Below are 27,902 nucleotides of genomic sequence, written 5' to 3'. Positions count from 1 at the left end.
GTGCTTCAAAATGGCAATCGGTGCCTCCCGCAGGCTCCGCGATTCAGGCACCCCACGACAGTGATTTCAGACCGGCTCTCCGAGGCTGGAAGAGGTTCCATTGGCTGTAGCGTGTCTCCACCAGTCGCTGTGGATTCCCCCCCCTCCCCCGCCCCCCTCTAAATTGCCAGTGCTTCTGGGCCTTGCTTTAAGTCTATTTTTCTGAAGCTACTTTAAGCACAATTTACTATTATTATTTTTTCACATAACTCTGTAAGTCTGTATATTTAGTCATACTGATGTGGATACAGAACCATCCAGAGATGCTCAAATTCAACAAGTTTTATTTTTTGTAAAAAAATTGAAGGGGGAAAGCAAATAAACTCCATTTTACTTACTAGACAGCTTGTATTCCTTGTTGAATCTAATACTAGACTACCTGTGATGAGTATTTAATACAGGTTATTAAATTCTCTGGCATTCATCGTTGTTAAGCTGTCTGACTTTTTTAGTAATGGAACAACAGCAAATTTGAAAACACGGCTTTAATAATATGAAGTGAAATATTTTTATTTAAATGAGCTACTTGGATTAAAAGTGCTCTAACAAGCCGTATTTTTAAAATTTTTTTTTTTTTTGTGGTATGTGAGGTAGTATGAGTTAATGTCTATTTACTCTTCCGAGTTGTTTGCTCCACCCAAAGAAAGCTGCTGATATAAATGCTTCTAAGAGGCGAGGTTCATTTGGTTTTACTCATGGGAAATATGACAAATACGTGAGCATGGTAATTGCGGCACAAGTTTTGACCTGTCTTCTGCTCCTGACTTATGTCAGAAAGCTACGGAGAATATTCAGTTACATCATTTTCTTCAGAGTCCTAAAACTTGTCTTTTTTTTTTCTTCAAGCAAACAAACCTAACACTTACGCTAGTTCCCATCCAGTCATTTGGAGTGATTTTTCTTACTTTTTTTTAGTCTGGTAGCTCATTTTCACCTCAAGTACCAAGGTCAGCTGGATGTGGGATTGGTATGGTCTGTTTTATCTGTGTACAGCTGTGTTTACCCCTTTTGAAAGGAAGCCGGAGTTCTAAAATTCCTAACGAGGACTTGCGCAGTAGCTTTGAAAAACGTATACCTCGCTTGTATTGTACATGCATTGTACATTTACTCAGTAAAAATGGAAAATATATTGACAAAATGACATTAAAAAATATATGTGTGATGAAGGTGGGTTTTTTAATCAGCACTTTATACAAAGCCATCTGCTCTCCAGTTGGACTACTAACAGATTATACTTCCAGTGCCTGTGATGGGGCCAGTGCAGGATTAGGCAATATGACACAGGGCACTGGGTTATGGGATTTGGGAGCATGTGTGTGTGTTGTGGGTTGGGGAGGGAGGATAGGACAGGAAGAGGCTTAACCAACACATAATACAAACTGTTTGTATTTAATGTAATTGAGCATTTTATAAAAACGGCAGGCTAGAACAGAGAACCTGGCAGTGAGGTGAGCATTAAAATAGTTCAGAAGTGGCTATGCATCGTAACTTATCTGTTGCATGCAACTGATTCAGTCTGGTCTCTTTAAGTTTGGATAGGTTTGAATTTAGGGAATTTTCTATCTCTCTGTGGGAAAGGCTATGTGCTCCTTAGCAGGAAAACTTACTATGTGCTGTCCCCCACTCTGCGTTGTGGCATTGAGATGGAACAAGTTTGACTATTATGAGTGCTGGTGCTAACAATTTATAGTAGTTGTAATAGCACTCAGATACTTATTCAGAACTCTTGATGTTCTCAATCTTATGTGTTATATTCTTTGCTCACTTAAACAGGAAAGTCATTTCCCACACCCAATATTGCTATATTCAAACTACATTTGTATTTTTGATCTGAAAACGTGAAATTTTTTTTGTCTCTTTCAATTAATCTAGGAATAATTCTAGTAAAATCAGTCGTGCTAATTTTTTGAAGAGAATTTGTCTTCAATGTCTTTAGGAATTTCTCAAAAAAAAAAAGGTGTGTGGGGGGATGAAACTCACCTGGGTGGAACTTGGCTCCTCATGGTGAATGTAGCTCTGTGACAGTAAGCATCCTTATACTGACGTATTTAGGAAAAACGACAGCATTTGGGACTCTCAAGTTGAAAACTGCAGTTCTTAGAAAGATGGGAAGCAGTTTCTTGCTAAGGCAAATTGTGAATAAATCAGAATGCCAGGCAGTAACAGTTTGCCCTCCAGACCATGTGTATTCTGGTTATCTGAAAGGTTCATCTGATAGGAAGGGAAAGGAATTTGGGAGAAGCAGAACAAATAAGTTTCTAAGGAAGATGTGCAGTGCTAAAAGGAAAGTACAGTATGGTGGTAGTCATGGGGGAGATGGGAGAGAGAGGGAGACAGAAAAAGGGAAAGGAAACCAAATGTAGAAGTGGTAATTGAAGGAAGTTGTGATGATATTGGTGGGGATTTTGGCTTTGACTAGAAGGAAAAAAGCACTATAAATACATTACTGTATTTAATCTGTGACAGGATTTAAAATCTGTTATGTTTCTGGTTGGAAGCTTCAGTGACAAGCAGGTAGAAAATTAGATTCCTCTTTTCTTTTTGATCAGAGACTCAAACTCTGAACAGTTTTAAGAGCAGGTTTTGAACCTTGAATCTTTAACTGGAAGCATGCTTGTGGCTACTGAAGTAAGTTTTCTTAAATATAGAGAAATTACATTTTTCTTAATATTTTCTAAATTTTTTTTGTGTCACTCTTTAGAATACTGGTGTGACTGTCTTATGATGGAGACACTTACTTGTGAATTGGCATACCTTATAATAATGTACGGTGAGATTAAGCGAGGGTAGGAGTGGTGAAACTGTCTTATAATGGAAATAAATAAAACTTCTTCATAGATGCCATACAAATCTAAGTTCCAGTACCTAATGCCTTCCACAAATCCTAGCCCCTTTTGGTGTGACCATGAAAATCTATAGCATAAAGCTGAAGATACTAGTGAGGAATTTCTGAGGTACTGCATTATCATCAGTATCCTAAACAGTATGAACTTTATCAGTACTAATACAGAAATAACATACGGAGTTAAAGCACTTACAGTTCTAATTATGATTCTTCACCTGAAAATATTAACTTCCAGAGAGATTCTCCCATCCGTTTCCTCGCCGAATTGAATTATTTTCAGTTTTTAATTAACTTATTTACAGTAACTAGCTTATGAAACATTAGAAATGACACCGGAAACCAGTGTCTCCAGTGTTGCTGCACTGATGACTTCCTTTTGAACAACTTCAGTTGACTGATGCAGTACAGAGAGGCCTCTCTGTGCTATAAAACACTGCTTACAATTCTACCCTACTGTCTGTATCTTATAGTCTTGTTTATCCAGAGGCAGGTACATAGTTTTCATCAGTCTCTTTCCTTCTGGACCATGGGAAGATCCCTTTGTAATTTTTTTTAAGCTCAGATATGATTTTAATATGACTCTGAGAACCTCTAAATGAACAGCTTGGAATATACACTACTTGTGTGAATTCTGATTTTGATGGTCTGTAGTGCGTAGATTTAGCAGCTTCAGAAAATAAATTAAGTGAAAGACCTTTTAAGGAATTAAGTACTGTGTTGCCTAAATGTGTGGTTTTTTAGTTGTTGTGTTATTTCCTTCTGTAGCTTCCAACTGGTATGTGGAAACTGAATGGTGAGTTAACAAGCTGTTCTGGGTGAAATGGACAAAAGGAGGGACAAATTTCAGTTTGACTTCTATTACAGAAAATTTTAGGTCTCTTTTCAGTTGGTAGAAAAATAAATGTGTGGGGTTGAGCAGAAGTGCTACATGCAAGAATTTTCACAAATCCTTGTATTACCTTCCAGTATGCGTATAGGAATCCTATGTGTTTGATAGGAAGCGCAGAACGTGCAACCTATACAGTATATAGTATGTATTGGAAAGGAAATAACTCTTTTAATGGTGTTTCTTTTTCCTTAAATGTTGATAACTGATCTGACGCTTGGTTTTGTTGCCTGGTGTATGGAAAGTGGGTTAGCTTAGTTCAGTACAAAGAAGTTCACTCAGAATGTCTAATTCAGGAAATGACCTGCTTTAAAAGGATAAACTTCCTAAATTGTCACTAATACAAGTCTTTTACGTGCTGTTAGAACTTGCATGCTTTTATGTTGAGGTTAATTAGTTTGTATTGAGAGTAAATACAGTGATTTCTTTTTTTTCTGGTTTCATTGCTAAATTTGGAACATTTTACAAAAAAAAAGGCAAATTAAGCCAGTTCACTTTCGTAACACCAAAATATAATTCAAAATTAGAGAGCTTGAGAGCAACGAGATAAAATATGGACGTACCATCCGCTGTGCTTTGTAGGTTTAAATAATATTCTTTAGGAAAAGATGTTAGCTTATCCTTTTAAACACTGCTCTTTTTTAAGGTAGTTTAAGCAAATGTTTGCCATCAGTATAAAAGTCACCGGCTGTTCTGTGTGCGTGGTTTATTCAAAAATAATAATTTGGGTTCAGGTTTGTGGGTTAGACTTGTAGCTCTTCTGTGCCTTGTGTAGGTCTTCTGTGCCAGTGCATTGTCCGTGTTTTGGAAAATACAGCTGTATATTTAGCTGAAAAGCAGCAATAAGACAATAGTGCAGCTTCACTGAATCAGCAAGCGATTACTCTTCATATACAGGAAACAGATCCTAGAGTGTAATATGTCTGTTTTGTGTGCAAAGGAGGTAGACGATATGAGATCAGCTTTTCCAAATTCTAAATGTTTCTGTTAATTTTAGTGCATTTGGTTAAAGAAGCCAGCAAGATGTCAGCTGCTCTTCCTGCTTCATTTTCCATTAGTATTTCAGCAGATGATTGTGTCGGCACTGTGCTACCTTAATCGCGTGAAGTAAAGTGGATTGGGGTAAGTTTTTACAGGTGCTTACTGCTGCTTCTACAAAGGAAGCGCTGTCCGCTCCCTTGCGTTTGCACATACGTTGGAAGGAAGAAGCTTGCAGGTTGTCTGTTGTCAGTGTGTGTTAAGCGTGATCCTTGCTCTCTGTGCTGCACTCGCTGTGCCCAGCCCTGTGGAATTGTTGGAAGGAAGAAGGAAGACATGAGTAAGAGGGGAAACTGTCTAATACTTACCTCCCTCTGGATCTCTGGGAGTTTGTTGCAGTAAGTAGCTCTTATGGTATAGAGAAAATAGATGGGGAGGGCCTTGAGGAGGGCTCATAAGGTGGATCACATTGTAATGAAGGTAAGAGTACAGGAGCAGGCTGAGTACAAGTAGGAAGCATTATATCTCAGAGGGCAAAGTTCCTGTTAGTACCTGTGCTACTGATCTAAGTTTAAAAACTAAAAACTCCAAACTCTGAAACAAAAAAACTGATGCAACTTGCCAGTATCTTTGTTTAGTATTTTGAACTGTCTTCGTTTTACAGAAGCATAAATGGAGGCATAGAATTTATAACTGACTCGTGGAAGGTCATATAGGGACGTGCTGTCAGATTTGGGAACAGAACCTGATTGTTTGGAGTTCCAGTGCTGTGTGCAAGAGTTCCCCCTGCCACACACCCCTTTCTGAATTGCCTCTGTTATACTACAGCACAGCAAAAAGTGCATGTTTGCAGAAATGCAGAGACAGTGTCCACAGAGACTGTGCAATGAATCCCTTGGGAAAACATGCACCTGAAACCATCACTGAACTCCTTAGCAGCGATTACTTTTTAAGAGTTTTATGTGTGTTTCTCTCATAAGAACCTTGAGATTCTAATTTTTGGCTTTGCAAACTTCTGGAGTTACATAGTGCTCACAGTACTGTCTGTCTGCATGTTGGTGGGTCTCTCTGCCTTGGCAGAGGCAGTAGAAGATACCGCTCTCTTTCTTGTTAGTGAAAGCAGTCTGTGTTTGACAGTTCTGGTGACTGAAATCTTATTTGTCTGCAGAACAACACGGTGGCAGCTGTGTATCTTGCTCTCTCTATGCCTGTGTTCGGTCCCTAATTAGTAACTTGGAGTTGAAAAGAGCATGGTGTGGTTTTTATTTGTTGTTACTTGGTAGGAGATGACTTGTGGGCCCTGAGTTACTCAGTGTCCAGGCTTGTTCATAATTACCCGAATGTTCTTTCTTGCTTTAATATTTGTGTTACCCAGAGTGGCGTTCCTCTCATGCTATTCCTTCCACCTCCACCAACCACCCTCCCCAAATCTGAGCACTGGTGACAAAGGTGGGTGGGCTTGGTCACAGGGATCCTCCCTTCCCTCCATGCTGAAGTAAAGGGAAGTAACTGCTGAATTTGTAATAGTAGATACAGTGCCTCAGTGTCATTCCTCCCTTTTCCTACCTTGCTGGTGAAGCAGCTGCTGCAGACAGAAACTTGATGTCTCCTGTGGGTTGTAGAAATAATCCTCTGCAGCTCAAAACTTACACAGAGCTCTTGGAGACCAAGACCAAAATAGGTCATGATGTGCTCCTGAACAGAGCTCTGTGAGGAAGATGGTATCTGCAGGTGCCTTTCCTCCTTCACCTCCTGCCTGTCAGCATGCCCTTATGACTGTGCTGGAGAAGGCTCAGTCAAGTGTTTCATCAGCTTAGGGCCAGGTAGTGAAACAAAAGATACAGTGCTTCTAACAGGTGGGTTCTTTGAGGAATCCATTTATTGTAGAGCAGATGAAAGCAGAACGCTAAACTCCTCCTCTTGGTATTAGAGGGAATGCCTTTTTTTGCTTGGGTTAATTAGTAAGAGTGTAGATGCCACCTTTGCTTGAAACGATGCAAAGTGTTACTCATGCGAGCTCTTAATGCTGTTAACAGGAGTCATGTACACTTTGCAAGAGTGTAGATTTGTTACTATGATGCTGATATTTTAAGAGAAAAGGAGGGGGGAACCCTGCAGCAGAATTTCAGCTTGGAGCAAAACACAAGTGCAGCATTTTCAGATAAAACTTGTAAAATTCAACAATCTGTATTAACATGAGATTAAATTGGTAGCCGACCTGCTGGCTAAGCTGACTAAACAAATTAGTTTTACTCTGAAAAAGACTGCTTACAAGGTGAGTTTATTTTTAATAATATTCATGTCTAAGATTCCAGGTCAGATACATTTAGTTAATAAGTGCTGGGTTTGGCAACTGAAAAAGGCTCTGAAATTCAAAACTTCTCTTGGTTTGGGCCTCTCCTACGATAAAGTCGCCTCATAACAGCCACAGATGATGTGTGCTGTACTGTATCTTCTTCCATGGTAGAATATTCTAAAAGAACAGTAGAGGTTGTCTCTTCTGCAGTGAGTTACAGCTTTCTTATGCTCCTTATGTTAAGATAGGAGATATATTTGTAATGGTGTCTTCCCTCTCTCATCCTTCCTCCCTCCTTCTCCAAAGAGCCCAAAATAATCAACTCTGTGTACTCTTTCTACAGCAGAAGTTTAAGAGCAAGCATGCTGCTCTGTGTGTAAGGAGGCTCTGATACTGTAGTGATGAGCAGTTAAAGAACTCCTGGGGAAGAGACTCCGCACCACTTTCCTGATTTTATTGTAAGGTCAAAGACAAATAGGAGTAAAACATAGTACTGTTCCTACTTCTATTAAGAAAGCAGGGAGGCCTCTCAGAACTCGGACAGAGGAGGCTTACTAAAAAAAGATGCTGGTTTAACATCCTTAGAGTTGAACGTAATGTTCTTACTGGGTGGTCTTAAGGTTATAAATAGTTCCAAGAAAAAAGTTTGCTTGTTTACTACTCGAAGCATAACAATTATTTGATATCTTTTGGAAAAAAATTGAAGTGTAGACTCTTCTGGCTACTTTCACACCAGTGTTTCGCAAGATAATGTTTTTTTGTAAGCTATACTTTATCAGCAAGCGTGGGTTTTTGTTGGCTTTTTTTTCCAGCTATCTTTCACCAGATGCATATCTTCACTTTCATCCTCTGATCTTCTTGTTATGCTTTGGGGGTCAGCAAATCCGCCAACCACTGTTTGTCCTGCGGCAATCATTGTCAGTTGAGCATCCTATTTGACTTAATTGTAGCAGGCGTGCTACGAATTAATACTTGAACAGTGGTCCCCATGCAATAATTCTGTGTTTTCTGGAGCTTAAGATAAGAAAATGTCTGCGTAAAAACAAATAGACAAGAGAAGAACAAGGTGTCCAGGCAGTTGCATCAGACTGCTGCAGTAACATCTAAGCTGCAGAATGCCATGCTATGGCTTGTCTTTTCACATTCGTATACCTAATAATGAGAGTCACTAAACTTTACTAGTGATGACATTTCTCTCTTTGCGGGTGCTTCTCCTAGCCTGTGATCTTACTGTGAATTTGCTGATTTCTCTCTCATTGTTGAAGTCTCCTCTCTGCTTGCTGCAGGTCGTTTCGTAGACCTGTTGTCTCACTCTTCTATGGCCAAATACTGTGGACTTTCTCTTTTGCTGCCGTTGATGCAAGACTGCACTAATCACAGCTTTTGCCTCTGAAACACTCACATGCTTGCTCTCTACCTCATTGACTTTCAGTCTCGTTTCAGATCTCGTCTGAAAACCTCTTCTCCCTTGCCTATTTCTTTTAATTAATCTCTTTCTATTATTTAACTGTGTATTTTACTGCCTTGCAGCTTAAATTATGCAGCTGTTTTTCGTGATGCCTTTCAGACAGACAGCTTCTACTAGCATGGGTTTGAATAATTTGAAACCTGCAGCTACTGACAGCATTTATGTACACTTCTTTTTTTAGATTATCTGTGTTGGCACAGAGTTGAGGCTAAGGCCTTAGCTGTGATGTGGTCTGTAACCATCTGGGGAAGCTGTGATGAGCAGGATGGAGAGGAAACAGAAGGCAGCTGTGGAGACATGGTGTGCAATGGACTGATGTGATTCTGTGCACTAGTAAAATTCTTAGGAGGCCTCTCGGGTATATGCAGCCAGACCTTTCCTTTTTAAGAAATCTGTCTTGTTCAGGAAGCTGGTCCTTTTGTTACTTGAGACCAAAGAGTGGAAAGGGCTTAATAAAACTTCTCTACATGGAAGGCTTTGGATGTCTAAACAGTGAGGGAAAGGTGGACGTGTCAGGGAAATGGTGTTCTGTTAACCTACATTAGTAGGTATGTATCCACAGAGCTGGACCTGATCCTGAAGGGTTTCTTTAAAATATGTTCCCACTGTGAGGCCTTGTGGGAGGTGGCTTGGATGATGCTTCAATCAAGGTCCAGAGAGTATCAGACTAACAAATAGAGATATGATGGATCAGTGCACGTATGTTGGCAAGATCATTGGAGACCTGGCTGGGGATTGTTTGGCTTTTGATTTGCTGGCTGACTTGCAGGATTTCTAAATCTCTGGGAGGAGCTATTGTTTCTGTGATGCAAACTCCTGGCCTTCGCTGTGTTAGATAAAATGTGTCTGGTTTGGAAGTGCTTGGCTCTACAAGGGCTCTCTCCAAATACTGTGGGTGTGTTTCCTCCTGCAGCATACCATATGTTCTCCCCGTGCTGAAATGATCTGGTTGCTGCAGAAGTCCTGAGGCTTGTCTGGGAGCATTGCAAGTACATATTGTCTTAAATGGCAACCGATTTTGTATCTTAATTTCTAAGGTGTCTTTAGCTTTGAATGTTAGAGAAAATTGTTGTTGCTGTAGATGTAATTGAAGCTTGGGCTCATACAATGCTGCTTACTTTGGAAGAAGTCTTATATCACTTGAGTAGTGGCTGTGTCATTTCTAGGTGTGTATTTCACCCCTCTTCAGCAGTCTGTTCTTTCAACCAACGGAGAAGGATAACAGTCAATGGAAAGCTTTCTAGCACACGTTCCCTCTTTGGAAACCTACTGTCCATGAACAAGAACTGTAAAATCAGCTTCTGTCGGTACTCTGCAGTGAATATTGACTATTCAGAGACCAAGGGAGGCATTTGTTGTTATTATGAGAGAGGCTCATTTACTGGGTATAGGAGCCAAGTATGCAGGGATATTGTACCTGTGGGCTGCTGCTGCTCTGCTCAGGGGAGAAAAGTTGCTGGTTTTGGTCCTGAATGTGGGACATGTGGGGGATTTGAGCGTGTTCCTCAGGCATAGAAAGGTGACTTAAGAGTTGATAAAGAATAATCTGTGTTGAATAACTTTCTGCCTTGCTGACAGAAAATGGGAATGGTTTGAAGGATGATTGGAAAGCAAGTTGAGGGTCTTGAGCAACTCTGAGTTTCTGGTAGGAGTAAAAGCACAGGAGGAATGGGGGAAAGCATGTAACCCTCCTTCACTGCTTGCTTCTCTTCAGCCACTCTTGCTAACTGTGGTGTGGTAGAAGGACAACATTAAAAGCAAATACTGTTACTATTTGCTTCCTGCCTACAGCAGACAGCTGGAGAGGTAGCTTTACTTTTTTCCCAGATTACTGTAAGGGGTTACTGCAGCAGCACTGGGAGTGGGGGAGTATGAACTGAAGCAGGTATTTTCTGGCTGTATAACATCCCATGAGGCCTGGGGGAATGAATGTGGGGAATACTGTGAGTCATGCTTGTCAGTCTCGTAAAGTAGGAGGCTTTTTAAAATTGGTCTTGGAAGGGAAGAGGTGTTTAATGGAGCAGTTGTGAAGGAGTTATGCAAATAGAGAACATAAATGAGTATCCTTTGCTCATTATTTAAGCTACCTGCCTTCTCAGAAAATGACTAAATGCAAACGCAAGTCAAGAAAAATGCATCAAGTATAATGGGTGCAAAAATGTGGCCATTCATGATGATAAGAAAATTCTCTTTTTGTGACTAGGAAAATGAATTTCTGTGGTTGGTGAACAGAGAAGGTTTTTTTCTTTCCAATTTCCTTTAAAGAAAAGACAAGATGGGAAGCTGAAAAGGAGTTCTTCTTGTAAGAGCTGGTTAGGAGGGGAGGTGGTAAAAAGACCAGTCTCCAGTTTTGCTTTGAACATATCTTGAGTGTTTAGGCTGTTTTTGTATAAGAAGTCTTTCCTTTTGTATCCCCCTATTAATGCAGGATTTTATTTACATGTAAATACCATATATTCTTTAAAATTGAGAACATGTTTTTAGGGTACAACTTCTTTTTGCTACTGACACAGCAGCTTCTTGCTGTTTTAAATTAGAATTTCAAACAGAGCTTATGGAATGTAATTGTTCCAGTCCTGGGCTTGCTTGCATCTGCTCACATCGTAGTAGGAATCTTATCTCTGGCAGCTAAGCCTTGCCATCAGACTTAATTGGCATATAATTTGCTTGGACTACTTCTTCTGCCTCTCTTGCAGCGTTGAGAGGCCATCCCAAGCTTTGAGGCAGTTGGATATGCCAGATACACTGTCCCACATGCCGCTCCGTGGTTACACGTGTCCTCACTTGGCCTCCCCTGTGTTTTTGCTAGATGGGGGCAGGTGCTTGGCTTCCTCTCGGGCACACAGATGTGCAGATAGACAGCAGTGTGGGTATGGGTGGATATGCAACTGCGGCCGATGTGTTCCTGTTGTGAAAGGACTGTTTCTCTGAACACAGCTCCTCTGTGGCTGTGATAAAGCCACTCATCTGTCAAGCTGATTACAGACGAGATAGTAGCAAGGTGTCCTGGTGGCCCTACTACAAGTGCTGAAATAGAATAGTTCAGGGGTTGTGTTACTACCGGAGCAGGGGACAGGGAGTGATGTGCATGTGACTATTCTCATACATCTGGTTTTATGGAAGTGCAAGCATTGCTGTCATCTGTACAGCTCTCTGCACCTACTGCATCTGCATAAAGCTGCCTTGCTCTGCGTTGTACATGAAGAGGAAGCAGTCTTTAAAATCACGTGAAGGAGCCACATCAAAATACTAGTGGAACTTCAACATGGATTAGAAAACTTTGCTGTAAGTGTGTCTGCCAGAGGCATTGCAGCTGTATTTCTAGGAAAAGTTACTCACTTGAACTACTGCTGTGCTAACTAACACCACAGCAACTGTTTATCCAAGGACTTTGTTTAAAAAAACAAAACAACCCCCTCACTCCTGAATTTGACACTCTGTTTCCTATTGAAGAACTTGCTTTCTGTCTTCTATTGGTTTCTCTAAGTTAAGTTTCATCTGTTGCTGGATGTGGAGATTACCATATTTATTTACTTTTTGTTACCTACTGTCCTGTTCGTGATTTTTTTGGGAAAGACACAATGGTATGTTATTGACTCACCATTCCTCTCACCCTCTCCTTCTCTTTTCCATTCTCTTAAGCCATCTGTTTTGTTCTGTTGTGTGCATGTGGTTTTTTGAGGCGCTAAATTCCTACTTGCTGCAATCGAATTACACACATTCATTTGAATACTGGGTTATGTATAATTTTGTGTGTATGTAAGGTTTTGGAATGCTGTTGCTGACCATAGGCTCAAATTTTAACATAATAAAAAGTAATTCTTCAAAAAGAAACGATGTAGTGTGCTTACAACCACTATCAGATAAAAATTGTACAGTCAGGTCCAGGGGTACATAAAAGTCTAAGCAATATTAGCAGCTGTTTATGTGATCAGGTGGAAACAGAAACGAGGTTGATTTTCTCCACTTACATGCAAGTTCTTCTAAAAACAATCAGTCCTTGTATTGTGGTCCATTTACTTTATCACCATGAGATCACTGTATAGCCTGTGTGCTATGTGAGAGTATGCCTTGTGCTGGGAAGCAAGCTACTACAAAACTGTGGGGATCCACTGGTTTCTGGTCTAAGCACGTTGCACCAGTGTTGAGATATGCGCAAGCCCTTGGATGGTTTCCTGCTGGAGTGAAGATATTGATCTTCAAGACACTAAATAGTCAGCAGTGTAGTGCTACAAAGTATGAGAAGAGAATTTGACCCTGTAATAGCCATTGTTTTCCTGTTTGTTTTAAAAAATACTGTGATGTTTGGGAACTGCCTGAACTATAAAATCTGGGCAGCGGCTGTGTGTCGAAAGTGACTTTCTTAAACATGAGAACTCTTCCTGAATTAGGAACACTTGCAATCCAGACATTTGCTGGATGTCAGAAGGCCTGTGTAACTCTTGGCTCTACATTTTAGTGCCTTGAGATTCTTCCTGGAGCTGGACGGGCCTGCTAATGACTTTCCATGCGCTCCTTCTCCACTTCCCTCCCTGCTTTGTTGTCCTGCGGCATCTCCGTGTGGAGAAACCCATTGTGGTGCAGAGCGTAGCTTTGAGCCTGCTTGCTTTCAGACCAACCGTTTTGCAGATGCTGAGGTTCTGTATGAAGCTGTTTTGCAAACAGCAGTTGAGGTGACTCTGTTGTATGGGTTCAGAGCACTGTTGACATGTCATCTGTGACACCAGGACATGCTGAGGTGACACTGTAATTTGATCCTTTATGCCAAATCCTGTTGTCTTAACCTTGCTTGCTCAATGCTGTCTGGTATGACTCCAGGCCTGCCTAGAGGGTAGGGAGGACTAGAGTGAGGAGCTGGAAAGAAAGTAGTCTTGGAAGCTTGACCTATAAAAGGTCATCACATTTTAGCATGTTGCTTGTCTTCAGATATGGATTTATTGTAGTATTCTGGGCTCATTTCTTCAGTTTGGTATGTCAAAACTGAGATAAACTTCTGACTGTGTGAGCACTCACCAGTCCTTGAGAGTAAACTGAAGAGGTAAATAAAATCCGTAGAAGGAACCATTGTTATTGATATTATGAAAAGGAACTTTCTCACACAGTATGAGCTGAAGAGCTTTGCACCAAAACAGGTACTCTGAGCTGTCTTGATTGAAAGGCTTCCATGGCATGAAAATCTACCCAGTTCTGATTTTTCATTCCAGTTAGGTTCTGTGTTGCTGCCACTGTATTACAAAGAGGATATTAAGGTAACTGATAAATGCTAAAGTGTCTCCTTCCTATTCCCACAAAAAAAAAAAAGTGAAAAATAAGTCTCTGACTTACCAGTGAACATGTCCTTTCTAGATGAGCTAAAATTTGTGAGTGGGTGCTGGCACTGAGGAAAGTAAACAGAAAGCCATTTTAATTTCAAGCCCCATTACAAACAGAAAACACAAGATCAATATTTGAGAGACAGTATATAAGGAAACAAATGGAACATAAGTTCTCTAATTCTCTATTATCCCCTGTCTAGCGTGCTGAAATAATCATATGCTCCAAAGCCTTGGGTAGCTTTCTTAGTGTTGAAGAAGGAAGACTGCTATGGAAGTGCCAAGGGTTTCTTTCCCTGGCTGACAGTCCAAGGGTAGCATTAGTCTGTATTTGGAGTTTTGCCTGATGTCTCTGATGTCAGAGCCTGCTTTATGTCAGCTCTGAAGAAATTTGTGTGTTTGATGTCATAAGGCAAATCATAGGCACTGCAAGGAAGTTAAAAGCGTAATTTTGAAGCAGCTGTATGTGCTGATACTGTGCAGTGCTTTACAGGAATGGAAGATGTGGTTTCTGTCCTGGAGCTCGTGTTGTCTAAATAATGTAAAACACAGAAAATAAGACTCGGACAAAATTTCTTAAACTTGCTGCATATGCAGTCTTGAAGTCTTACTAATTCAGCGTACAAGGGTTGTGTGATAATGACACGTGGGCACGTCTGCTTCTGTCGTTTTAGTTCAGTGTTGCATGCTGTTTTGGCTGTATACACAGACTACAACAACTGACACTAACAATGTATTGTGCAAACATATACGTTTACTATGACATCTCCTCTATTAGATTTGGCAGGAGAACTGCAAATTGTGCTTTCAAAAATATGTTTTAAATATATATATTTTGGTTTTTAATAAGGGGAGTGGTTTAGTCCAGAGCCTACATGAACACTGTTTGCATTGAGCCGAAAATACTGCTAACAGAGCAGCTGGTGTGTATCTTCCTGGGCTCCATCTGTCAGAGTCGGCATTGCTTTGTAAATTGCACTCCTATTGGATAGATTCATTTCTTGCTGTAATGTTCACAGCCTGGATTAAAACAGAATTCCTAAGTCGATTTTTTTTTTCTTTTTTTTTTTTTTTAAAGTTATTTACTGTTAAAAAGTGGTTTTGTAGGCTGCTTCTGCCCTGCTTTACAGACCTATTAAAGTCTGCGTCAGAGTGTTGTGAATGCTACATCTTCTGGACTTGTATTTGTTTAAATAAAAACCATAGGAGGAAAAGGTAGTTATTGGAAGCTTGATATCAAAGACATGGTTCTCTGCTGTGTACTCACAGGTCAGAACGTGCTGGGATCTGATGATAACCTGTATCAGTGTGTCTGAGGAAGTTAAACACTTTTTTTTTCTTTTTTTTTTTTTTTAGAAATGTCAATGTATATATTCATCTTGCATTTTTAGAAATGTCAATGTATATATTCATCTTGCATTTTTTGTTATCAAGACTGATACACTTTTACCACTGTGGAATATATGTATGTGTGTGTGTATATATATATATATATATATATATATATATATAAAAAATATATGCATGTCCCTTAACCTCTCTTTTGGAATGAACTTCTCCCCTTAATGAAGAAACTTTTCTCCCTCTACCTTCCCCAAAAGAGATAATGATTAGAAAAATTGAGACTCTTCATTTTACAGTTAATCAACAGAATGAAAAGGAACTTTCAAGAAAAAAAAAATCTGCAAGGACACAGGCAGATTGGCCAAATTGGTCTCGGCTCATAGAAATGCTAATTTGCGATCAAGGCTATTCAGGACTGGTCAGGGGAATATTATTGATGGAAATGAAGGATTTGCTTTTAGCTGATTGTCTAGCATGTACAGGATTTGGGGGAAGGGCCTGCCTGAAACAGAGCTTGTGAATTATAGGCAGTGCTTGTTACACTGTCCTGTGTGTTTGTTAAACTACAATAATTTGGTATGTGTCTTGAGCCTTGAGATAGAATAGCTGGCTAGTCAATGATTTATGTCAAGATAGTGTTTCTAAAAAGAAAGAGAGTGAAATCTTGCTTATAGGCCGTGGTGTGGTTGTTGCTGTGATGGTGATCACCTTATCGTCTTGTGCCTTGAATGACTGCCAGCTTTATTGTGCAAGGTCTTTACCTGGGGAGAAGAGATTTCAAGTTCTACCAGTTCCTCTGCATTTGGTATAGCTGAGTTACTGCATCTTATCTTGGAGAAACTCAACAGACATAGTATTACTTCATACCAATGGACCTTTTTGTTGTGGATGCTGGAAGGAAGTTCACTGGAGTTGAATTGTAGATGCTAGCCTGGCTGTGCTTATTGAGGATTTCTGCCTCAGTAGATGGGAAGAATTACTGTTTACTGAAAGGACTTGAAAGAATTTCATCATCCTGGTTTTAGTTTTGAGGTTACTGTAAGTGAGAGGAATCTGGGGTTTTAGAACTGTTCTGAATGGTTAGATGTGTTGGATAGTCTGTTCTATTTCTTGTTTTCACCTTCAGCGGAGGATTGACTGCCAGTCCCCTGGAGCGGCAGCCTTGGACAGGAGTTGGACATGTTCAGTGACTGCAGTATGTTGCTGTTAATAGCTTGCAAGCTATTGAGTAATTAAAATCTTGAGCTTTCAAGCCCCCACACAAATTCAAGAATGGTAGAAAAGTACAACAAAATGACAAGTTACGGCAAATCACTTCTGTAAAACACTTGGACATTTTTCTACTGCACATATTGTAGTACTGATCTTTGTGATGCAGAATTTTAGTTGAGATTTGCTTGTTCTCTGGAACATGTGTGGTTTTGGCTTCAGTTCCCCTTCATGTGAAGGCTGGGTTCGCCCTGTCATTTTTATCAGGCTGAGCTTATACTACGTCCCTTCCTGTTCCTTGTCCCTGTGTAAATGCTTTCTTTTTAAATTTCCCACAGTTGTTTTTACTGATGATGGTAACAATATGAATGGCAAAGCAGGTGGTTCCAGTAACAAGAATACTGATGGTGGCTGATCTGGGATTGATTAGGTTGAAGAAAGACAGTAGATGAGGTATATTGGTAACCCTCTGAAGTCTTATCTGTGGTGCTATGGGAAGGTGTCTCTTGTGCTAGTATGTTGGGCAAAGGTTGAGCTTAAACTTCTGAACTAACTCTGATGATGGCTTACTTCACTTCCCAGTGGGAGATTTGGGGTGCTGATCAGTGAGGAACAGTCTGTAACTTGTAGGCAGGTAAATACCAGGCCTAGTATAGTTCTGTGGATATTGGGAAATACTCAGTGCATCATCCTCTTGAAGTAAATGCTAGCCTAGTGCATTGCAGAGAGAGTTTCTTCAATGAGATTGCTGTATGGCATGAGCACAGTAAGCCTGTTCCAGGAGACACATCTGATTCATACTCTGTCCTTACCTGGATGGCATATATAGTGTAAGCAACCCCTATATGTAAATTTTGAAGCCTTAGTTTCCCCTGCCACTCTGGAATGATATATATCCCTTAAGGCTGTACCTGTGATGAGAGAAACCCTGAATGCTCCTTGCTAGTAATAACCACAGTCGGTTTAGATCTCCTTGGATGGCTTCCAGGTAGGTAGTTGGCTCCTGAAAGTTCTTCAGAATATAGAAACTTGTGGCACTTGCTGCTGTAACTTGCCAGTTTGACTTTGTTCTCTCATTTATATCTGATATTCCGATGTGATAACTATCAGTAACAGCTAAAAAGTCTACCGCAGCGCAGTGTGTTTACAAAGCAGTCTATCAAGCCTCGTGAACTATGGACAAGGGGGAACCTCTATCCATGGGCTACCTACTTATTTCAGTACGTAGCTCCTCAGTTACTTAGAGTGATCTCTGGATTTACAGTTCTTGATATTCAATGTAAATTAGACTTTTGGCTCAGTAGGTAGACGTTATCTAATGTGTATGGCATATTTAAACCTTTGAAACACATTACTGCTGCTTGGATGTGGAATACTTGGTCTAAGCTGAACATACATTGTGAAAAGTTTAGAAATGCCCAAGCTTTTTGCCATTAGCAGTCAGAAGTAACAAATAAACCCTTAAGACCAGCTTTGTGAGTTATTAAAAGCCTTATCAGATCAGTGAAGCCGCGACTTTGAACTCATAGATGCATCCAGAAGTTCCACATAGTGTTACAAGCTCTTGCTTTAGGGAGGTTTGGGTGCCCCTGTTTTCTGAGTGAGGAAGCCACTTTTCAGAAATATATTCCTTCCACCTTGGAGCATCCACAGCTAGTTCTCAGGCAGGTTAAGCACTGATATCTAGGAGTCTCCAAGCCACTGCCTGGATGAACATCTTCACTGTTCTATAGAAGTATTTCCAATTGACTTGAAAAATGAGGTGCTGTACAGAAGTTTTGACTAGGTGTTTTTTTGTGGGTTTTTTTGTTGTTGTTTTGGTTGTGGGAGTTTTTTTTAAGTAAAATTTCATTCCTGAGTTTGTTGGGACCAGATCTCTGAGCTAAAATGGCAAGACCTTAGTGAAGGAAGCAGAACTTTGAAACCTCAACTGTAGTATCTCTCTTATCAGGAAGTATGCATTCTGTACATGTCAAAGATAGATAAATGACAACATGAACAAAAGAGAATACAAATGGGTATATTGATGACTTTGAATGTCATAGTTGCATTCAGTGAACACTGGTATGTGGTAGAGATTGCTAAATCCATGTGGCAACTGATTGTAGTAATCCTAATTTTCTCTTTAATCAATTAGTGAAAGGTGGAAGTTCTTTTAAAAAAGTCAAGCAAAATGTAAAACTAAACAATTATCTTGTGTTTACTTGTGAAGCAAACACAAATGTACTGCACTGTTGAATTCATTAAATGTGCATGAGCAATAACAGCAAAGTCATATAAAACTGAGTGTAAAGCTGTTCCTGTAGCTTGATCGCTGAGAGTGATCAAGCCCTTGAACAGAATGCCAAGCATCTGAACAGGTATGGGGCACTGAATAATTAACAGTTCTGTTTAGCTTAGTGATTATTGGGCTGCTTTAGGGCAGTGCTCTGTTAGTAGTTTACCCTGGGTGGGTTTTTCTGTGCTTGAGTTTGCACATGTTCCAACAGCTGAAGATGAAAAATGTGGAGCAACACATGCCACACACTGAGGAGGCAAATTAATTTGTTTCTGCCAGGGTAGTCAGTCTTGGTGTGATCTGATGAGCCGCTTTCTGACCTTTGTCAAGTGGAGCCAGCTCTCCTGGTGAGGCATGTTATCTTTGATGGAGTTTTGAGCACAGTGAATGTGACTGAAGGGGAAGGAGGGAAGATGGAGATTGGGGAATAGGTAATGAGGGTATAGACCAGCGTGCTTGCAACAGAAAGTTTGGCTTCCAAAGACGCTTTGCAGTGTGAGCTGATGTGATTTTCGGAGGAAGCTTCTACATGTAGTTGCATGCTGTATGAACTAGAAGATGGTGGCAGTTAGCTGAGAGAGAGAGAATGCTGGGAGGGCAGATGGTTTGAACACTGCACAGACACTGTTGTGGGGATGTGCCTATGTGGGTGGCAGTTTGGAGAGGGGAAGAAAAAGTTGACTGACTATGTGACTTGTAAAGGTCAGCTGCTGAGCAATCAACAGGTTCCTCACCATTTGACCTTGACGTGTCACTGAGCTGAAGAACCAGTCAATAAGCTCTTACTCTCTTTTTACTGTGACAATTGCTTGGGTGCAGAATCAGTTTTGACTTTACTATAGTCATTATGTAAACTTTTTAAGGAAGCTATATGATGCAAGTTTGGATTTGACAAAAATAGAATCACAGAATGTTAGGGACTGGAAGGGACCTCGAAAGATCATCTAGTCCAATCCCCCTGCCGGAGCAGGATTGCCTAGACCATATCACACAGGAACGCGTCCAGGCGGGTTTTGAATGTCTCCAGAGAAGGAGACTCCACAACCTCTCTGGGCAGCCTGTTCCAGTGTTCAGTCACACTTACAGTAAAGAAGTTTTTCCTCAAATTTAAGTGGAACCTCCTGTGCTCCAGCTTGCAGCCATTGCCCCTTGTCCTGTCAAGGGATGTCACTGAGAAGAGCCTGGCTCCATCCTCATGACACTTGCCCTTTACATATTTATAAACATTAATGAGGTCACCCCTCAGTCTCCTCTTCTCTAAGCTAAAGAGACCCAGCTCCCTCAGCCTCTCCTCATAAGGGAGATGTTCCACTCCCTTAATCATCTTCGTGGCTCTGCGCTGGACTCTCTCTAGCAGTTCCCTGTCCTTCTTGAACTGAGGGGCCCAGAACTGGACACAATATTCCAGATGCAGCCTCACCAGGGCAGAGTAGAGGGGGAGGAGAACCTCTCTTGACCTACTAACCACACCCCTTCTAATACACCCCAGGATGCCATTGGCCTTCTTGGCCACAAGGGCACACTGCTGGCTCATGGTCATCCTGTTGTCCACTAGGACCCCCAGGTCCCTTTCCCCTACGCTGCTCTCCAACAGGTCTGCCCCCAACTTGTACTGGTACATGGGGTTGTTCTTGCCCAGATGCAGGACTCTACACTTGCCCTTGTTATATTTCATTAAATTTCTCCCTGCCCAACTCTCCAGCCTGTCCAGGTCCCTCTGAATGGCTGCGCAGCCTTCCGTTGTGTAAGCCACTCCTCCCAGTTTTGTGTCATCAGCGAACTTGCTGACAGTGCACTCTATTCCCTCATCCAAGTCATTAATGAATATATTGAATAGTACTGGTCCCAGTACCGACCCTTGAGGGACTCCGCTAGACACAGGCCTCCATCTGGACTCAGTCCCATTGACCACCACTCTCTGGCTTCTTTCCTTCAGCCAGTTCACAATCCACCTCACTACCTGATCATCCAGACCACACTTCCTCAGTTTAGCTGCGAGGATGCTGTGGGAGACCGTGTCAAACGCTTTACTGAAATCGAGATAGACCACATCCACAGCTTTACCATCATCTATCCACCAGGTTACGTCCTCATAAAAGGCTATCAAGTTGGTTAAACATGACTTCCCCTTGGTGAAGCCATGCTGAGTGCCCCTAATGATCCCTCTATCCTTGATGTGCCTAGAGACAGCACCAAGGACAAGCTGTTCCATCACCTTTCCGGGGATGGAGGTGAGGCTGACCGGTCTATAGTTACTGTTTTAATTTTCCAACCCAGAAGTCTCTCTCCCTTTTCCCTTTCCCTTTCCCTCTGGGGGGAGATAACAGAGAGCATCTGCCGCAGGTTTAATAGCCAGTCCAGCTTTAAACTGTGACACCCGGGTCCTCCTTCTTGCCCTTTTTGAAGACTGGAGTGACATTCGCTTTCCTCCAGTCCTCAGGCACCTCTCCTGTTGCCCACGACTTAGCAAAGATGATGGAGAGTGGCCTAGCAATGACTTCCGCCAGCTCCCTCAGCACCCGTGGGTGCATCCCATCAGGGCCCATGGATTTATGGACGTCCAGATTGCTTAATTGGTCCCTGACCCAGCCCTCATCTACCAAGACAGATTCCTCCTCTATCCTGACTTCTTCTGAGGCCTCAGGGGTCCGGGGCTCCTCAGGACAGCCTCCAGCAGTATAGACAGAGGCAAAGAAGGCATTCAGTAACTCCGCCTTCTTTTTATCCTCTGTCTCCAGGGCCCCCACCTCATTCATCAGTGGGCCTACATCGCCTCTAGTGTTGGTTTTGCCTGCAACGTATTTGAAGAAGCCCTTTCTGTTGTCCTTGACCTCTCTTGCAAGGTTTAATTCCAAGGAGGCCTTAGCTTTCCTAGTTGCCTCCCTACATCCTCTGACAACAGACTTACATTCCTCCCAAGTGGCCAGCCCCTCCTTCCATGCAGATACATAATATGCAGTGTGGAGTGCCATGATAGTCTTAACTCTTCATGTGTCCACTTGGATTATAGGAGAGGTTTTCTTTTTTTAGTTATTAAACCTAGCTATGTGAAAGCAATTTCAAACTGCAATTTTGCCATAGTCACATGACTGTTAAGGGTGAACTGGGGATACAGGTGGGAGCTTACTTTAAGAGGGAAGCTTCAAAAGCTGTGATGTTCTGGATTTAAAGAGTATTCACTTTGCTACTAAAGGACACTCAAACTTCCATTTATGTCAAGGACTACTGGAGAAACAATAGTATCTTTGAAGCTTTTAACATAAGATCGTAAAGTAATTCTGTACTATTAGGAAAACAAGTCAGTTGACAACCTTTGTATTGTGTCATCTTTAAATTTGAATAGTTACTTGGTGCTCATATATCATACTAAAGTATCTGAAGGCGTATAAACATGTGCATTGCCTTCTATACTGCTTTTACTTTTCGCTTAAAGAGGGAGATGAAAGTAACAGTTGAAGAACACTGGAAATCCCGGCTCCCTCCTGTTGCTGCCACATAGCTCTTGCCTTCGCCCTCTACCCTCCCTGTTTTGCTTGCTATGAAGTGTTTTGCTTGTATCTTGCAGATGCCTGCAGTCCTAATTACAAAATGCAAAAGTCTGTATGTCAAGTTAGTTGTAATCTAAACTGTTAAACTGCCAACTGAAATTGCCTGAAAGATCTGTGAAGCTTGAAAATATTTCTAACCTAATTCTGCTAGGACATGAAATATGTTCCACATCACAACTATGTTCGTCTAATCCTGCTGCCGAACAAGGCATTTGAGCAAATGCCTAAGCACCTAACGTTTTTAGTTAAATAAGGGCAAGGCATTTGATCAACAAATCATTAGGGAAGAAAAGAAACTTCTTACACACTGAAGTTTTTCTCATTTGACAACACTCAGTAATTGAGTGCTGTGGCTTTGTAGTGTTCAGTCTAACAGTGTTTAGTTCACACTTTGTAGTAAGAAAACTGCTTGAGTAAAGGCTACAGGTCTACACTTGAGTTTATATAAACTTAAAATCATGTTGACTGCAGCCTTATTGTCTGTGTCTAGTTCAGTGAACCTTTAGTTTCAGATGTCACTGAAGCTGCTGCCTGCATTTTCATCCTTGGCCAGGGTGGTAGGAGTTCTAGTATAAATCATCAATTTTTTTCTTTAGGCTCCAGCTCAGTAGGACAGTGTTTTTAAAGTCGCTGCTAGTGATGATTTGAAGTTTAAAATGCCTCTTTAGAAAGCCAGGGTGCCCTTTGGGAAACTTGCTTCTTGAACCTTTAGTAGTTGTTTTACAGATCCTTCACCACAAGAGTTTGTTTTCTAAAGAAGCAAAATGACTCCTACTAATGATTTCTGACAGCTAGAAATGTCAATATTCTTTTTAGGTGAGAGGTAGCTTTGTTTGCGTTTGGAAATACTAAAAAATGGGATTTTGTGTACTGTGGCCTTAGTACTGTTTTACCTTTTGGGAACAGATTACATTAAACTGTTCTTGCTGCTTCACATTGTAGAAGGCGTCTGTATATGAATCTGTTTGAAGGATGGCATTAACCAAGTGTTCTAACATGTGTCGAAACACTGCTAGGAACGTTAATAATGAATATGAAAAAAATTTCCTGGACTGGGGGGGAATTCACCCATGTTTTAAAAAATCTTTAATTAAAAGGTAGCATAGCATAGCTTGTGTTGCAGTGTTTAGGTCACGCTGCAACTTCATAATGTATATGAAAGCTTGCCTTCTGGTTTTCTTCTTAAAGCAAGAGAGACGAGAAGGATTCCTTATTAGCTGTTGCATCTTTTCATACTTCAGCTTGGGCAGGTTTAACATTTGTGGATGTTAAGCTAAAATACTGAGGTGAAGAAATAAGAGGCAGGATTTAAGAATGAATGAGTGTGTGGAAACTGGAAAACACAGGGCTCAGTTGAATGCAAATGGAATTTCTTTGTTTCCTAACTCTGTGCTCAATGTTGTAGCTGTTGCATACAGTGTGTGTTGTGTTATGCAAAGAAATTGACCAGAAAAATAGACAGAAGTCTAGCTGGAAGGGACTCTTAATATGAACCTTTCCTTTCGGTTGCTGAGATCAACTGACTATTCCACAAATAAATAAAACGCTAGCACTGAGTCATCATGTACTGCAAATCCTTCCTTGTGCAGTGCACCTTTCCTACAAAGGGAAGGAAAGCGCATTCTGGATAGCTGCAGTTCACGAGTTGGGTAACAGGTGAAGTACGTGGCCTCCACTGCCAGCTCCTAAGCTGTGATACAGGGCGCGCTTCAGAGTGGGGTGCATGTGTATTTTCCAGCTGGAGGTGGTGTTGGTACCTCCCATTGTGCTGGAGAGAAGGGACGGACTTGGGCAATGTGATTCAAGTCATGTAAGCAGTAGCTGATCTTGGACAGTAACCTGCTGTCTGACTAGGGAGCGATGCCTCAGGACAGATTGAGGACTTTAGCAAGGTGTGATTTCAGTGGGAAGGTGATCCTTTCCTTGTATTTTTGTCTTTCAGGGGGAAGCTGTGCTCCTTTCTGACACTTCAAAATATGTGTGTCTTCTAAACCAATGATGAACTTTCTCAGCTGTCAAGGAAAGCTTATTAAGCTTTTGTGTGAGGAGGGATAATTTCACAAATACTCCTGCATGCAGGAGCCCTCTGTGCATGCCATCCTGATGCTCTGCTCACCCTTTTGCTGGACTGTGGGAGTAGTAGTCAGCTGGAGGGTTGGCTTTGTAGGTGGCATGTGCAGTAGGGGACACCCAACTGCGGAGAATATTTTTCTGTCTTTAACTGGCTTAGGCTGTGTGACCTCGTAAGAGATGGTGAAAGCTGCATTTCGGTGTTCCTGGGGAATTGGAGGCTTTTCTGGAAATGAAGGGTTGGGCAGGCTTTAGAAACTCGACTCCAACAAATCATGATAGTGTTGGGTTTTCTACTGAATGAATTGTTTCTTGCCATGAGCTGTTATTATGGTTGAATATTTTTTCAAATTCTTTATCTGCTCCTTATTATTGAGAATTTTTTTAATGTAGATGCAGATGGAGTACTTTGCGCAGATCTTGTCAGATCTTTGTCAGATCTTCTTCACTACAGGTTCTTCTAAATATAGGTTGTATTTTTTTGTTCCTGTCTTTTTCCCCCACCCCCCACCCTTTTCCTGGCCTTAAGCAAACATCTTGTTCTCTTGCTTTACAGGCTCCAGATAAAAGGAAAGCGTTAGAGGAGACCAAAGCCTACACAACTCAGTCTCTAGCCAGTGTTGCTTATCAGATCAATGCACTGGCCAACAATGTATTACAACTGCTGGACATCCAAGCATCCCAGCTACGGAGGATGGAGTCCTCCATCAACCATATTTCCCAGGTAATCTTTTTTTTTTTAGTAGAGGTCTGACAGCATTGGAAGAGGCATTATCTTGTCTCGTGTATTGTTAAGCTGGATAGTTTATGTTGACTTCTTTGAACTCTCTGAATAACATGATAGAAAATGGTAAGGCTTTTTTAATATTTATGAAAGCCACTTTGTGATGGAGGTCATGACTGAAACAAAACAGTTCCTTTATCAAGAAGTGCTAGGATTATATTTGGTTTAAAGCTGGAGTTAATTATTAAGATTCCAAGATCTGAAGCTGCTGTTGAGGGAGGGATAGAAAGAAGGATTCTGTTTCTGAATGAAATCCAGATAGGAGTACCATATGAGTGGTGGTATTTTATTTAATGTTGCAGCATATGCAGTAATCTAATTTGTTTTCATACCCTTGCAGGATATAATTTCATGAGCTGTGTGGAGAGGGAGAGGGGTTCACATGCTGCCACTACCTGCTAAAGCCAAACTGTCCAAGCCAAGGCAGTTGGATGAGTGAGCTGACCTGACTTGTACTGTGGCTGCAGTATTGCTAGAGTTGGTGCAGGGAGGACATGGAAATAGATGACAGAAAAAGAACAGGCCTGTTCCTGTCAGTGGCAGACTTGTGTTCCCTTGGCTGAAGCTTCACCCTAGCTGGTTGCTGCTGAGTTGCTGCTGCTGCTTGCCTTGTACCTGATCTGGCACTGGTCTAATTGTGTGGTAACTCAGCCAAAAAATGTCTGCTGTGTTTAACCTGGAAGTGGCTTATTGCATAATCAGGTGTGTACCATACTAGTGCCAAGGAAGGGAGGGACAGGATCCACTCACTTGTTTCACCCTTACATTGCTGTTCTGAAGTGGGCTTGAGTGACTTGTTGAGGGCTCAGTGTCCACTCTGTCATATGCCCTTACTGAAATTCAGTTGGATCTTTGCTGGGCTTTATGTCCTATGCCTATCTGAGGCATTTCATAAACAAATCTCAGAGGATTCAACCTAAAATGTTCTTCAGTGCAGCTGGTGAATTTAAAACCTTTGTTGGTCAACCCTGTTGTTAGTGGTACACCTTAGACCAAATACTTGAAAGAAAATGCTTCTTTTGGCCTCTGCTGCCTGTCTCCCTGTAGGCTCTGCTAACCTCTGTTTACTGTTCTTTTAGAATGATTGTGGTTTCTAAAAGTCTTTCTGTTAAATGGCAACACAATGGTTCACTGAAAGCATATCAGCAGGGAAAAGATTCCAGGGCATGTGGAAGGGCCCTCCTAGTAACAAACCTTTCGAAAAGGGTTGTCAAGTTTGTGCTGAGAACTAGAGTGTTAAAAGCTGTATCAAGTATTTAAAAAAGATACCTGCCACTGAAACAAGAAAGTAGGAGGAAGTACAATTGCTGTAGATAAGTTTCGTGTTCTGTCAAGTATCAGAGAATTCTTGATGGTAGGATTATGACTACTTCTGAAGAAAAGACTGGATAAAGGATCAAACTTGCAGGCTTTCCCAAGCATTGGATTCCCTTTTATACTGAGCACATCGTTTCTTACGTGTTTCAGAGCTGCAGTGTGTGTGAAGCGATTATTGGTGAATTCTCATTGGCCTACTGATATTACTAACCATGGAAAAAGCCACAATGTTTGATACTAGCACAAAAGGTGTTCACCCTCTGTACTGTTTGCTGCTTGAATTGAAGGCACTATGCTGAAAGCTATTGAGTCACCTGGTACATGAACTGTTTGCTAAAGACTGGGAACAATCAGTACTCTGTAGAGCTTTTGAGGAGTGTTTAGCGAGGTCGCTTGCTTGTAGTTTCTGTCCTGGTTGGTCTTTCCTGAAACTAATCCTTGCTTAGAAATCAACCTCTGCAGACTAATTTTGTAGAGTTAAACTGGATACAGATAATGCACACATACCAGCTCGGCTATTTGCTTTGAAATGTTTCTGCTCAAATGCTTCAACTGCATATCTTAAATCTGCTGTGCAGTTGCTTTGATAGACTGTTTCTAAATTCTCTGAGGTCTCCAGAGTGTCCTTCCCCATGCTTCTATCAGTTGTGAGTATTTTCATGCTGCTAAAGCATGGGGGTGAACATATTCTCAAAATTGAATTCTTCTCCATGAAAGAAGTATTGCCTAGAAACACAGATCTGAGGTATTGCCAGTCGATTACTCAGTTCTGGGTTTTGCAATATAGAGCAGATATCTGTGAGATAAGGTACAATTTGATAATTTTTCTGGTTAACATACCTTTCTTCTTTCTGTGGAAGAAAATCCTGTGGCTCTTCTGACGTGCAGTCAGTTTCTGTTCCCCTACTGTGTTTCAGTTCTTTATGCATGTTTTCCAGAATGACTCTAGGCTAAGTGGCTGCATAGCTAATCTTGATCAGTAGCTACTCGATATTTTTCCTAGCTATGTACCACCTTTACTGGAAAAAGCACTCATTAAAAGTTAGGTGATGGAGTGGTGTGTTCTATTCTTGTTACTGGAGCTTAATTTTACAGATGGAGCGTTTGCTTGCTTTTATAGGAAAAAATTAATTCAACTTGGTTTCTTGTCGAGAGCAAAGAGAGAGGCTTCACATGAGTAATCACACTGTGGTGAGGGAGGGCTGCTCTGAGTGCACAAAGGCAGTGAACAGCTCCAGGAATGGCTTTCATGTAGCAGCCAGAGCAGAAGCCTGCCCAGCTGCATCTATATTTTCTGCAGTCATAGTTGTCTTTCAGCTGTGGATCTGGAGTGACTTGCCACATAATTATTTACTACACCCAATATACAGAGCTGTGCACATAGAGTTCAGCTCTTTGGCTTAAACCCTTAATATTGACTTTGAGCTTTGCCAAGCCGACTTGACCTTTCCAAGCTGCTCTGATATGGCAGAGCAAAGACTTGATTGCTGTTCTGGAGAAGTTTGCAAACCCTTCCAGTATAAGAGAT

The 27,902-nt window shown here is 41.3% G+C and overlaps 1 protein-coding gene across 7 annotated transcripts in view; it reads left to right on the top strand.

The window, feature by feature from the left end:
* Positions 1-27,902, top strand: part of ABI1 (abl interactor 1) — an 83,910-nt gene that overhangs the window by 1,128 nt on the left and 54,880 nt on the right. For all 7 annotated transcript variants that reach the window (XM_068404439.1, XM_068404438.1, XM_068404437.1 and 4 more), the window contains exon 2: positions 24,830-24,997. In XM_068404439.1, coding sequence (XP_068260540.1) covers positions 24,830-24,997 — 168 coding nt within the window. The remainder of the gene's footprint in view (positions 1-24,829; positions 24,998-27,902) is intronic.

The sequence above is a fragment of the Nyctibius grandis genome, chromosome 7 (genome assembly GCF_013368605.1).
Source record: "Nyctibius grandis isolate bNycGra1 chromosome 7, bNycGra1.pri, whole genome shotgun sequence".
NCBI classification, from domain to species: domain Eukaryota; kingdom Metazoa; phylum Chordata; class Aves; order Nyctibiiformes; family Nyctibiidae; genus Nyctibius; species Nyctibius grandis.
This window is presented reverse-complemented; position numbering and strand designations above follow the sequence as displayed.